The sequence below is a fragment of the Cervus canadensis genome, chromosome 17 (genome assembly GCF_019320065.1).
Source record: "Cervus canadensis isolate Bull #8, Minnesota chromosome 17, ASM1932006v1, whole genome shotgun sequence".
NCBI lineage: Eukaryota > Metazoa > Chordata > Mammalia > Artiodactyla > Cervidae > Cervus > Cervus canadensis.
The window spans coordinates 14,868,963-14,883,027 of record NC_057402.1 but is presented as its reverse complement, the minus strand read 5'-3'; the positions used below and the strand labels follow the sequence as shown (position 1 = coordinate 14,883,027).

The window sequence follows — 14,065 nt, the reverse complement described above, 5'->3', positions numbered from 1 at the left end:
CGTGCAAACCCTGCCCACTTCCGGCTGCCCCACCCACTTTCTAATACTGGAACACCGCCCCTTTCGGCGAGGTCCCGCCCCCTGCACCTGATCCTGGTTCCCATTGGGTGAATCCAGCTGCTGTATACACACCCTACACACGCACGTTTGGCAGGGTCCTCTTCGCGCCTGCGCAGCAGCGTTGTCAGGCAGCTGGAGACTAGGTCCAGGGGTTGGGGGGAGGGGGGAGGAGGTCAGGCCGAATCTTCCTCCGTAATAAGAAGCTACGCGTCCCGCGGTCCTGGCTCCGTGGGTCCGGTCGGATCGGGCCTGGGCGCTGGAGCTGCTGTGGCTCCCACCGCGACGGGTGCGATGGAGGCCGTCCCGGAGCCCAGCGCTCACGCCGGGGGAGGCCGAAACAGCCGGCGGTGTTAGTAAATGAGGCGGCGGCGGCGGCGGCGGCAAGGGCTCTCCATGAGCAAGCGGCGGCGGCGACGGGTGCGGCGGCACCGGCGGTTTTCGGTCCCCGGGGAGGTACGAAGAGTGGGCTTCCTGGTGGACTGAGACTGGCCGGACGCCTTCCGCGGCCCGGCCCTCTCGTCCATTACCCGCAGTCCCAGGCGTTCAGCGGGGCCACTGCTCGAATGCGGGCAGGGGATGCCCAGCCCCTTCCCCGGGTCCGGGTTCGGGGATCCACCCGCAGTCCAGGGCCAGCCTTCAGGGCCGGGCCTTCCCGGGAGCTGCGGGCCGGGGGCGGGGTGGGCGGAGCGGAGGTGGGAGCCCACCGCACACCTAGCCCCGCGCTGCTGCGAGCCGGACCGCGGGCCGCTTTCTCGACTGTTTGGGGGCGCTGACTCGGGAGGGGACCTGCAGGACCCCCAAACTCTTAGGGTATCTGACATTCAGTGCTTTGGGTAAATGGTATGATCCTCACGACCAGCGTGGGGTCAAGATTGTCACCCTTGGAAACGACCGCAAAAGGTGTCGTTTTTTGCCAAGGAAATAGAAGTCTAGGGAGTTTTCCTGATTTGTCCAAACTAGGGGGCCTATTGAGGCAGGAAAATAAAGCCAGTAATTCTCCAGGACTTACAAATCATTGTCTAACGAAATGATGTTTTTGACAGTGTGGCGAAAACTTAAAAGACAATTTTAAGTAAAGTTCTTTGCACATTTTCTGGTCTTTTTTAGTCGCTTTTATTGTAATTTACTTTAGAACAAATCACCACGGTACAGCAGAAGCTAGACTAAGTGTCCTTTAGTTCTTTCAATGCTCTTTTATCTCCTTTTGTTTTCCCCAGAAAAAGGCTAGAGAAATCATTTTATGTGTGTGTGTATATATTTTTAAATATATATATGTAGTTATAAAATATATGTTTAATTCTCTTAGAGTGCAACTTGCTTTACAGAGCAGTACTCATTTAGTCATGTCTAAAAGATAATTTAGCAAAAAATGCTACAGAAATTTACAGTTCCTTTCTAATGCAATATTTAAGAATCTGAACTCAGGCTCTTAATCATATGAACTTGCTACAAAGTTCTTTAAAATGCCACGGAAATCAGTCAAACCATGAGGAAATGTTATTTTCATGTTTTAAATATTTAAATACCTTGTGATTTTTTAAAAGAATATGCTCTGAAACATTTCTTCTTCATTAAGCAGAAACTGAGTTTGTGTTTCCTTGGCTCTGAATTTGCCACTCCCTCTTATTCCTAAGTGGTTGACTGGAACCAGCATGCTAGCAACTATATATAAACATCTACACTTCAGACTAAATATAGTGTTGAATATTTTAGAGTCCACAGTATCTTGCCTATGTCAGAAATACTGTGTGTGTGTGGTAAAACTGAATTTTTAGTTTGCTGGTGTTAGAAAATAGGTTTGAAGTTAATTTTCCATACAAAACACATAGGTCTGCAGCATTGAGTATTGGGTTTATATTGTACTTGGGAGGATGTGGCACTTGAAACTATGATCAAAATAAGACACTGACCTCAGTCACTAATTTCTGTCTTCCTCCTCCTCAGATGCTTCCCGTTTTCATGAAAATGCAAAACATGAAACATATTGGAAAACCCTGTGATGTTTTTAGTTTAGACATTTGTTTGTTCCAAATAAAGCAAAGTAATTTTTTTCAATTCAGTTTTATTAGGACCTCATTCTTTAATTTTTTTTCAATTTTGCTTTATATACATACAATATGACACCAACATGTTTATTAGAATACTGTCAATGACTTTAAAAACAAGCTGTTACTTATCCTCAAAGTTGGGGGGAAGATAGGTGCCCATTTAAATAAGGAGGACACCTCAGTTCATTCCCAAAACATGCAGAGAGAGGAATCAGGGTAGTGAACCAAGTTCTGAACCAGATTGTCCCAGCGTGGCCTCTGTAATTAAAATTATAGGATATCTGGCATGATCCTTCTCAGGTGGCGCTAGTGATAAAGAACCTGCCTGCCAACGCAGGAGATGTAAGAGACCCAGATTCGATCCCTGGGTTGGGAAGATCCCCTGGAGAAGGGCATCGCAAACCACTCCAGTATTCTTGCCTGGAGAATCCCATGAACCGAGGAGCCTGGCCGACTACAGTCCATAGGGTCGCACAGAGTTGGACACGGCTGAAGCAACTTAGCATGCAGCATGGTCCTAAATTGCAAGTGAAAATTCTCAAGTGCATAGAAATGATTTTTGTATTAGCTGTGCGAATACAATTAAGTTCTCACGATTACAGTACTCTTCATATGTTGTCTTTCAGAGCCAGTTGGCCTTTCTCTATACCCCAACTAAGTGGAACCATACATATTAACAGGAAAATGAAATACAGCTCATATTTTGGAGGAAGCGGTTTACATTAGGAATGTACTCAACCAAATTTAGACTATATCTTCTAAATAGTTTTGTTTTTATTTAGGATTTTTTCATTACAAGGTTTTCCTCTGTCAGTGATAAAACCTGCAATATAACCAATAATAATTGGTTGGATGGCATCACCGACTAGATGGACATGAGTTTGAGCGAGCTCCGGGAGTTGGTGATGGACAGGGAAGCCCGGCATGCTGCAGTCCATGGGGTCGCAAAGAGTCGGACACAACTGAGCGACTGAACTGATAATTAATAAAAAGGTCCATCAAATGACCATTCTGTATTTCATAAAAAGGTTACACCTTCTTAAATGGTCTTTCCAGAGACCATGCATATTGCTGAAAAAATGGCTCATGGCTTGAATTGTTTTAAAATCTTTTTGTTCCTTTAGGAGTCTTATCTAAGCAAACTTAATTTAATCTTTAGATAGCTTTATTTTCATTTAAACATATACCATGCATTTAAAAGATAAAGTCACAAATTTACAAGTACTATCTTAAACTTTTAAAATGCAGGATGAAGACACTGTTTGAAGAGATCAAAGCATCAATTAAAAATAACTATAACCAAGATCGCTCATTTTGGAGGCCTGTTCTTCCTTGGGGAGGTGTTTTTACTATCAAAGCTGGCCGCAAAGCAGTCTCCTGTACACCACTCTATGTTGAAATAAGACTGAAAAATACCTGCACCATAGATGGATTCTTGATGTTACTCTATGTCATTCTCAATGAAAATGAAAATTTCCCCCGGGAACTCTCTCTTCATTTAGGTAGAGAGTTTGTAGACTGTTTTCTTTATTTAATGGACACCTACAGTTTTACAACCGTGAAGCTACTTTGGATTTGGGACAAAATGGAAAAACAGCAATACAAGTCTGAAGTTCATAAAGCTTCATTAATAATTGATTTGTTTGGGAATGAACATGATAATTTTACAAAAAATCTTGAAAATCTCATGTCAACCATACAAGAGAGTTACTGTTCCAACTGGCGATGCCCCACTCGAGTGCAGGAAGATCAGCAACGCACAATTAATATAAAGTAAGTTGCTCTAAAGTCTGTTTTGTCACTTTTAGCAAAAAGTAGTATGCTTATAATGCATGATATAGATAGATAGGAAAATAGGTAGATAGATAGATATAATCAAAGTACTTCTTAATGTATAGACCCTGTGTGCAACAACTTATATATAAAGCAACCAGGCAAATGCAAAACTCTTCAGTGGGTTCCTTGATAAAAAAAAATATTACTCTTCTATTATATCTAAACATCTCAGGATTTACAAAACCAATTGATAACTATTTCACTTGCTAAATAATGACCTACTCAGTATGCACAATGTTTTCCTCTCACTCAGAATTTACTAATATGGCTAGGAAGATAATTCCTTGTGTCACAGATTTAACCTCTCCAACGACACTTAATACTATATTGAAATGTTTCCCTCTCTGAATAGATCCCTGTCAGGTAGGCTAGTTCTGCTTGAACAGGAAGATTGAAAGTACTCCATGTCATGGCGAGGGCAAAATTAGAGACAGAAATCCCAAAGTTGGGAGTATTAATACCTGAAAAGGATATAGATGTAAGGAAATTTTTTATTGGCTAGAAAGGTACTGATAGCTTGCTGAGGGGAGAAAAGGAAGGTCTTCAAGCTGATAAAATGACAGGGAGGAAGGCCAAACTGGCAAGCCCTAGTGGAGTGTTGGGAAACATTAAAGCCCCAAGGGCACATGAGCTGGAAAAGGGATAATTGCCAGTGTGGACATTAGGGTGCGGGGTGTGGGGGGAGGGAACAGGACAGAAAAACAGATCCAAACACATTTTTGTCAGAAAGCATACTTGGCCCTGAGGTCCAGGAAAAAAACTGCCTAACAGATTGTTCCCTTGTGGGATTGTATGTCACATACCCAAACTTATTATATTCACCTTTTCTGTATAGCATATTTAGTTTAAGATTATAATATTATATTTAGGATAATGGGAAAGCAGAAGATGTTATTATTTTTAGAGACTACCAATCAATGTTTCTCTTGTTCTGAAATACACTTTGGCCATTTTGCTGTATTGCTGATAGGATGATGTTGATTTTGAAACTTCCATCAGGGAAAAAGTTGTTACTGTTAAATCATTATGGACTTAAAAAAAGTGCTTCAGACATTTGTCTTGTTTTTTTAAAAAAACTGGTATCTTTTAACTTACATATGTTTTGAAACTATAATGAAGTATTTATAGCCCTATATTAATACTAGCATTTTGTGCCTCTCTTAATAAATATTTTTCATTATACTCTATATAACTTTTTAGTATTTTCCAATCCTGTATTTAAAACAACCTCCGAAGTATGTAGGAAAAGTTGTTTTTTTAACAAATCAGGAAACTGAGGCCAACAGGGGCTCTCATTAATATTGAGTCAGGTAACTAATCAGCTGCTCTCCTAATTCTGGATCCTGCACCAGGATCCACTCTATTTAATCCTTTCAGAAATTTTTAAAGTAACAACTGTGTGTTTCAGGATCAGTTTACATACATATTTAATGTTTCTTAGAAAGTTTCATGCATTAATGTTTATTAAGTTCAACTGGTTTCTGTACTGTCTGGAAGAAATACAAAGATGAATAACAAAGGTTATACTTTTATACGTGCTTTACTAATAATGAATGGCTTGTAAAATTTGTTATCCACATAATATATTTGGGCTTTCCTGGTAGCTCAGCGGTAAAAAAACTCACCCACTAAGCAGAAGACATGGGTTCAATCCCTGGGACAGGAAGATCCCCTGGAGAAGAAATATCTACCCACTCCAGTATTCTAGCCTGGAAAACCCCATGGACAGAGCAGCCTGGAAGGCTGCAGCCCGTGGGGTTACAGAGTCGGACACGACTTAGCAACTGAGCTAAGCAAACAACTTACTATATTTACATGTAGAATGCCGAAGCATTTCTTACATGCGTTTTGCAATTGTTATAGTCCTCCCCAAGAAATTCCACATGGAAACTTGATACGACTGGCTGTGGATGAGTTATTCTGTTCCAGGATTGAACTGTGTGAAGAGCATGGGTGAGTATATGATAGACATTTAAGATGAAAGTATTTCTGTGTTTCTTATAAAGAAACCTGGACTGGTATGCTTATTATAAAACAGCAACTCATAAATGTTTAGGAAGCCTAGTATTTTTGGAATCTTAACACCTTCTAGTTTACTATGCCATTTTATGCTGTGCTGCAGTTGCTTCATGAATACAAAGCAAATGCCTTTTTTTTCCCCCCACTCCTGAGTAGGTACAATAAAACCTTGCTTAACCAGAACCCAGCTAATCTGGACCCTCAGTTAACTGGATTTTTTCCTGTACTCCTCACTTATGTTCAGTTCAGTCGCTCAGTCGTGTCCGACTCTTTGCAACCCCATGGACTGCAGCACGCCAGGCCTCCCTTTCCATCACCAACTCCTGGAGTTTACTCAAACTCATGTCCATTGAGTCAGTGAGAAAGCAGTAAATGACAACCAAAAAGTTCAACCTAGTTAAAAAAAGAAAAGAAAAAGGAAATCCAAAGGGGCAGAACATATTCACCCCAGCCACTTAATTTTTGTATCTACAGTATTGTACAAGGAGAATTAATATTTAGAAGGATGATCTTACACCTAATTAATCACAAAAGAAGGAAAGAATAAAATACCTTCAGTTAATTGTACTTAAGTGCAGAAACTGAACTAGGTGTATTTTTGCAACAAATACTGAAACAAAATGGTTTTCAGATAACTTAGTTTAGTCGGTGTTTTTCAACCAAAATACTGTCCCTTGAACCTTCCAGTTAATTGAGATTTTACTGTTTAATTCTATTTGTTTTATTTTAATTCATATGCTTAATACCTGGTGCTACTAGGAAAATAGAATCTGCTGCATTGTAATGGCAAAAGGAACCAATCAGGGAATTTTATCCATTCTAAAGAAGACTGTAAGAATCATCTTATTGCCTCTCTGCCATTATTCTCATTTGAAACCAGCCTAGAGAAAGAAAACCTTTTTTCTGAATAAAAACTTTTCTATCAGTTCAAAAGACTACATGCTTTTATAAGCTGAGATAAACATAGTTAGCTTTTCTTGGAGTTTTAAAAAATGTCATTTTCTTATATATAGACTCTCTCAGCTTATAAACTCTGAGACTTAGGCATATAAGGTATTAATGCAGCCATACAATTTTCCCATACCTAAAATAGATAATATGCTTATTATGAAGTTAAATGATAAAGACAACTCAGAGTGATAAAAGGCAGCTTTGTCTCAAGTATAATAAAGTTCATGCCTATTTTCAATTTTAGGTGTGGTGGCTTAAGAGAATTTTCCCAAAGAGTGTTCTGCCACGGGGCACCCCCTTTTGTTGTCTTAAATATGCAGCATTGGAAATCTGAAGATCTGGCATATGTCCCCTATTATTTGGATTTATCTGATCACAAGTAGGTGCTTTTTGTTTGTTTTACGAGACTAATAAGAGAATTTTATTTATATTTTTCTACTATTCTATCATGATTTTGACTAGCCCTTAAGGAAATACATATTGTTTAAAAAAAAAAAAAAGCTATCTAAATTTATGTATCCTGAATAAGATCAGAATACACTACAGGGAGTCAGTTGCTGGCAGTGTACATAGCGGTTAGGTACTTAGACTCTAGAAGAGACTGAACTGGGTTCAAATCCCAGCCCTACCTTTCAAGCGATGTGACGTTGATCCAGTAGCAACCAGTTTACACATCAGTTTTCTTATCTATAAAACAGAGATGATAGTGTCTAAAGTGTTTAGGAGAGTACCTAAGACTTAGGAAATAGTAAATACTGGCTGGCCATTACTTGTATTTCAGGCCAAAGTCATGTATAGTATGAGGTCATTTAAACATAAAATATTACTGTCATCATTAGATTAAGATCCAAATTAGGATATAAGGGGTTCTTTTAATTTTTTGCCTTTAAACATTTTCTTGTGTTTTCTCTTATATAATAGAACCATGCAGTTCATGAGTTAATCTATTAAAATAATGCCCTTAAAAATGTATCATTTTTTAAAATTCTTAAACGTCTTACTCCAAATTATCAATTATAGTACATGATTTTTACAGATGAATGTCTTTTTTCAGATAACAGAATGCAAATAATCTTATGCCTTAGTTAAGAATGTAAGGAATGTTTTTGTAAGAACAAAGTACTGTGATTTTCTGCCACACTTTGTCATTTAATTTGCAGGTATTTGTTGGAAGGTGCCACATTGTTTAACAAAGAGGAACATCATTATTCTGCAGCCTTTCAAATTGATGGACATTGGATGCACTATGATGGCCTCAGAAATGTGAATTTAATTTTGTTAAATAAACCCCCAGAGTTTCTCCTCTTGTCATCATTGGTTTATATTCGAGCAACAGAGAAATAAATATAGACTGATGCTAAATTATATTGTTTTCCCTCCTGCCCATGCTCCCCTAGATGAAGGGCTTTTGTTTTGTATATACTTGGTATCCAAGGAAATAGTTCAACTATATTAGTTTCAGAGGTGTATTTTCTAGTATTTAGCCCCAGGTAAAAGTTTTATATAGAGAATCTATGCAAAAATGTTTGTATTTCTTTTTTCTTAATCCCAGGTTATTTTTATACAAGCATATTTTATGTTGAAATAAAATATATCTTGTAATATTTGTATTTTTTATTTATATGTACCACAAAGGTTTTTTACAATTCTGTCTTTGAATCTGAGAAAATAATTCATCATTTGAATTCTCAATTTTTCCTTTTGGATATCCAAATAAAACCTGGGTACAAATCAGTTTTCAGTTTATGTAAACTTAACAGTTCAAAATACCTGACTGTATTTATTTGCCCTACCTCATCATAATCCAAAGTGCACTATTGGATCTAGTGTGGATTTGAATGTACAACTTAGAGATGGTTTAGTCTATTTTACCTGACTTGCCTAATGTCCCTGCAGCAATTTTTTTAAAATACTTTGGTAAGAATGTTTCTCTGGACTTAAATTATTTCTTTATAATGGCAAATAACTTCACTTGCTAAAGTATTAAAAACCTAGCAGTGGATTTTAAGTGTTAACTAAGCTCCAAGCTTAATTAAGCTTATTTTTACTCAAATTATATAACTAATGTTTAAATGTAATAGAAGTTCTCTAATAAAAATGTATTTTGCAGATAAGACAGCTATAAAAAGTGTTAGGCAAACTGTGTGTTTACTAATGTTGAATGAACAATGGAAATGTACTTTAAACATGTACTTAAGAGAAAATGGGTGCCTGAGAATACAGTTGACTCTTGAACAACTTGGGGGCTCGGGCCCTGATCCCCCAAACAGTCAAAATTCCCCCATGTAACTTTACAGTTTTCCCTCAAAACTTGTGGTTCCACATCCTTGGATTCAGACAACTTCGGATCATGTAGTACTACTGTACATGTGTACTGAAAAAAATACCTGTATAAGTGGACCCACACAGTTCAAACCCATGTTGTTCAAAGGTCAGTTGTCTTTCTCTTCCTAGTAAGTCACATTGGCACAGAGGAAAAAATACTTACATTTTGGGGGTAACATCTGTGTGCTGCCTTAATAATAGTAAATTGATACCATGAGACTTTCTTTGATTTGAAGTATAAATCCCCGGAAGTGCGTAGTTATCAGAATGTTATGTTTCTTTTCAAAGACCTAGGATCTCTCTTCCTTTTGCAATATAAAGGAAAAGTAATAAGTAATGTTCTCAAGGGAAAATGCTTTTTGAAATCTATCATCATTTATTTTAGTGTTTTCAGTGTGGTTGACCCTAGGTTTGGGGTTGAGATTGAGTGCAATATATTTGGAGATTTGTACACAGCATCACAATTCACTGCCATTTACCAAATTGCTAAGGTTTAATTCAATAAATTAAGTCTTACATTGCATTGGTGCCATGTTAAGATAACTTACTGAAGAATGGATAAATATAAGTGCAACATTGATGAGTATGCCTTTTTATCATATGTAAAAAAGGAATATTCATTGTGTATGCTCAAAGTAGTGATCTATTTTGTTTTTTTAAAAATTCACACCAAAGTTTATTTAAATAGTTTCTGCACGTATTTAAATAGGGTTTGATTTATAGTCTACTTTTCTGGGAACACCTTACTGCATGAATCAAAGTATTCAGAAACACAATATTAGCATATACATAAATGATATCATTAACAAAATTATTCCTGATGCAGATTTATTTTTTTGAATTGCACTTTATTTGGAATAATTCTAGCTTATCACAAAACAGTGACATACCTACCTCACAGGGTTGTTGTGAGGATTTAAATGTTTGTTAACATCTTGACTACCTTGAACATGCTAATAAAAAAAAAACATTTTTTTCTACCTCTTTCATGTACAGGCAAGTTTCCTAGATTCTCTGTTACTAATGAACTTTTCAGATCTTTTAAAAATTATTTGAGCAGTAGTTCATATCGGTAATGGACTTAATGTATAGTGAAATTTAAGTATGCCTTCTGGACCCCAGATGATTAGGATTTAAGGGTAATAGATATTTTATTGTTATGGTGGTAATTGAAGACATTATTCCCTCCAAATAGTGACTAGGAAAGGGGTGAAAAAGTATGAAGTAAACAAGATTATCAAAAAATGTGAAGGTGAGAGTATGGAAAAAATTTTATAGCCTTAAACACTATTAGAGAAATTGGAATGCTGAGGGGGACAAAAGGTATGAGGGAATAATCAAAATATGTTTTTAATCCTAATGTCACAAACCACAACTACACCTAGGGTAGAGCAGAAATTATTTTAAAGCCCTACCTCCATCAAAGGGGGATAAAGAACAAAGCAAATTTAAGGGGAAATCTCCAACATATGGGCTTCCTTGGTGGCTCAGATGGTAAAGAGTCTACCTGCAACACAGGAGACCCGGGTGTGATCCCTGGGTTGGGAGGATTCCCTGGAGAATTCCATGGACAGAGGAGCCTGGTGGGGAGTCCATGGGGTCACATAGAGTTGGACACAACTGAGTGACTTTGGCTTTCACTTTCTCCAACATATAAGTAGAAATCTCCAACTTTTCTTCAAAGAAACTTTACCCTCCACCCAAAACTTAACAAATGACCTTAGATTTATCCTTCAAAGTAGGTTTTCATTACTATTTATTAGGGTTGATTTAACCTAGATTGTCACTGGATCCGATCCCATCAAAGAGGAGGAGAAAGATCATCACCACAAGCATGAATCCTAGGTTCTATTTTATTCCTAGAGTATGAAGAAACAGCTAAGCTATATAAGCAGATGACTACTGTGACACATAAAATGCCATATTTGTTGAGCACATCAACAATTTAATGATTAAACAATTTAATAATAGTTATTTGACAATAATTGTAATGCACTATAAGTAAGCAGGAAAGGTAAACAGTTCAATGTAAAAACGACAGCAATTACTGAACAACAGCCTAAGCAAACATCTATAACTTACCATCTTCCTTTATTAAAATCAAAAGTTAAAATCACATAGGTTTTGAAATTCACCTTGACAACTTGATGCCTTACTAATAGTTCCTACCCACCCAACTGGCCCAGGGTTCACCAGCTGCTCAACTGGGCAGCTTTTAACTTCAAATTTAATTCAACCTGAGGGAAAGCAGCCTTTTACTTTATCTCTGGGAAGTTGAGAAAGTTGGTGGGGAGCTAGGTGATTTCTTCATATGCTGATATCTACCTGAGGATATATCTTAGATTATTTACCCTCAAAGAGTCATCAGTTCCATAGTCCACCCATTGTTTTCACAGTGAGGTATAATATAAGGTATCAAAAGGAGGACCACTGAAAATGAAAAAGTGAGCTGCTCTGGTAAGGCCCTCAATAACGTTTGGAAAACCAACAGCATGGTAAAATTAGAAACCTGCTGTTTATATCCTTAGCTATATTTTTATTACTTGGCTGTTTTCCTTTTGAATTTTCTAAAGTCTGATTTTCAAGATGATTATAAAAATAATACATAGATAAGTAAGAAATCAGTAACCCCCAAAAAAGGCTAAAGAAGAAAATGATCATCCATGATATCTCCACCCAATGGTTTACACCAGTAAAGATGTTTTGAAAACTCCAGCTCCATAGTACTGAAGAGAACCAAGGAGTTCAGGCTTTGAAAAAAGAAATGTATATTCCTGGGAGCCAGCATGAGGGTGATAGAAATAATTGGCACAACAAAAAGTCTAGAAGAAAATGAGTCTCTGAAGAAAACTGCAGCCGCCACCTATTCAGATATCTCTTTCTACCTGAAAACTTGCCTTCAGATGCTTTTTTCTCAAATCTTCAAGAACTTATTATTCTATTTTAAGAAGGATATCATTCCTTTACATTCCTCTATCAATATCTCAAGACTAGTATCCAGGTTCCAGAGTTGGAAAGCAACACTCTGATGATAGAAACTGTTGCCAGATACAGCCCAAAAGATTTTCTATGTATCCCTGTTAAACTAACAGGAGTGTAACAACTTCTGTGAGGTCTTTGAAACAGTCCTTTCCCAGTTTCTCCCTAGCATCCCTGGAGGAGGTTTGGAGGAAAGAGACTCCAGGCTGGCCAACTTGTGATTTCAAAGGCAGTTGTAAGGTCCTTTTGAAACCACACAACTGGGACTTGAAACCACACAACTGGGACTTGAACCCACTGCCTTTTAATTGAGATCATACATCTGATCTCAGGACCTAATGAGGCTCAAGTTCTTTATGCATCGTCAGAGAAAGAATTCAGCGAGACAAAAAGTGTTAGGTAAGAAGTGGATTTATTTAGAGAGATATACATGCCATAGAATGTCATCCATCTCAAAGATGAGAACAGCCTTGGGAGAAACACATCCCACAGACAGAGTGTGGGCTAGAGGCCCTGAAACATGAGGGAGGTAGTTTTTATGGGCTGGGTAATTTCATAGACTGGGCTTCCCCACTGGTTCAGCAGTAAAGTATCCTGCTGCAATGCAGGAGATGAGGGTTCAATCCCTAGGTAGGGAAGCTCCCTGAAGAAGGAAATGCCAACCCACTGCAGTGGTCTTGCCTGAGAAATCCCATGGACAGCGGAGCCTGGTATGCTACGACCCATAGGGTCACAAAGAGTTGGACACAACTGAGCAACACAACACAAACACAGTTTCATATACTAATGAACAGGAGGGTTATTCCGACTATTTTGAAGAAGCGGCGGAGATTTCCAGGAATTGGGCCATTACCAACTTTTTAATTTCCTATGGTCAGCCTCAGAACTGTCATGGCATCTATAGGTGTGTAATTTAGCATGCTGATACATTACAGTGAGCATGTAATAAGGCTCAAGGTATGAAGCTGAATCTTCTGCCATCTTGGACCTAGTTGGTTTTAATCAGTTTTGATGTGTCCTCAAAGGCTATGTCATTCTTTTAAAGGAATGCCCTGTCCCCTTCCTTTCTGTTTCATTATCACCTTTACATCTAACTTCAAAGCCTAACCATTTTTAATTTCTAATCAGTTCAGTTCAGTTCAGTCGCTCAGTCGTGTCCGAGTCTTTGCGACCCCGTGAACTGCAGCACACCAGGCCTCCCTGTCCATCACCGACTCCCGGAGTTTACTCAAACTCATGTCCATCGAGTTAGTGATGCCATCCAGCCATCTCATCCTCTGTCGTCCCCTTCTCCTCTTGCCCCCAATTCCTCCCAGCATCAGGGTCTTTTCCAGTGAGTCGACTCTTCACATGAGGTGGCCAAAGTATTGGAGTTTCAGCTTCAGCATCAGTCCTTCCAATGAACACCCAGGACTGATCTCCTTTAGGATGGACTGGTTGGATCTCCTTGCAGTCCAAGGGACTCTCAACAGTCTTCTCCAACACCACAGTTCAAAAGCATCAATTCTTCAGTGCTCAGCTTTCTTCACAGTCCAACTCTCACATCCATATATGACCACTGGAAAAACCATAGCCTTGACTAGACAGACCTTTGTTGGCAAAGTAATGTCTCTGCTTTTTAATATGCTATCCAGGTTGGTCATAAATTTCCTTCCAAGGAGTAAGCGTCTTTTAACTCCATGGCTGCAGTCACCATCTGCAGTGATTTTGGAGCCCAAAAAAATAAAGTCTGACACTGCTTCCACTGTTTCCCCATCTATTTCCCATGAAGTGATGGGACCAGATGCCATGATCTTAGTTTTATGAATGTTGAGCTTTAAGCCAATTTTTTCACTCTCCTCTTTCAC

General features: G+C 38.5%; 1 protein-coding gene across 2 annotated transcripts; it reads left to right on the top strand.

Moving 5' to 3' along the window:
- Positions 1 to 218: 218 nt before the first annotated feature.
- Positions 219 to 8,514, top strand: C17H14orf28 (chromosome 17 C14orf28 homolog). 2 transcript variants are annotated; one of them, XM_043434320.1, is made up of 5 exons: positions 220 to 513; positions 3,357 to 3,881; positions 5,808 to 5,897; positions 7,159 to 7,293; positions 8,075 to 8,514. In XM_043434320.1, the coding sequence occupies exons 2-5, from the start codon at positions 3,358 to 3,360 to the stop codon at positions 8,256 to 8,258; spliced, it is 933 nt and encodes a 310-aa protein (XP_043290255.1). In that variant the 5' UTR covers positions 220 to 513; position 3,357; the 3' UTR covers positions 8,259 to 8,514. The 2 variants fall into 2 exon arrangements, with proteins under 2 accessions (XP_043290256.1, XP_043290255.1); XM_043434321.1 differs by lacking the exon at positions 5,808 to 5,897 and having other exon boundaries at positions 219 to 513.
- Positions 8,515 to 14,065: the final 5,551 nt, after the last annotated feature.

Coding starts and splice junctions, on each gene's coding strand:
- C17H14orf28 (XM_043434320.1), top strand. CDS start 3,358: ATGAAGACACTGTTTGAAGAGATCAAAGCATCAATTAAAAATAACTAT. Junction 3,882..5,807: donor CAACGCACAATTAATATAAA/GTAAGTTGCTCT, acceptor CAATTGTTATAG/TCCTCCCCAAGAAATTCCAC. Junction 7,294..8,074: donor TTGGATTTATCTGATCACAA/GTAGGTGCTTTT, acceptor TTTAATTTGCAG/GTATTTGTTGGAAGGTGCCA.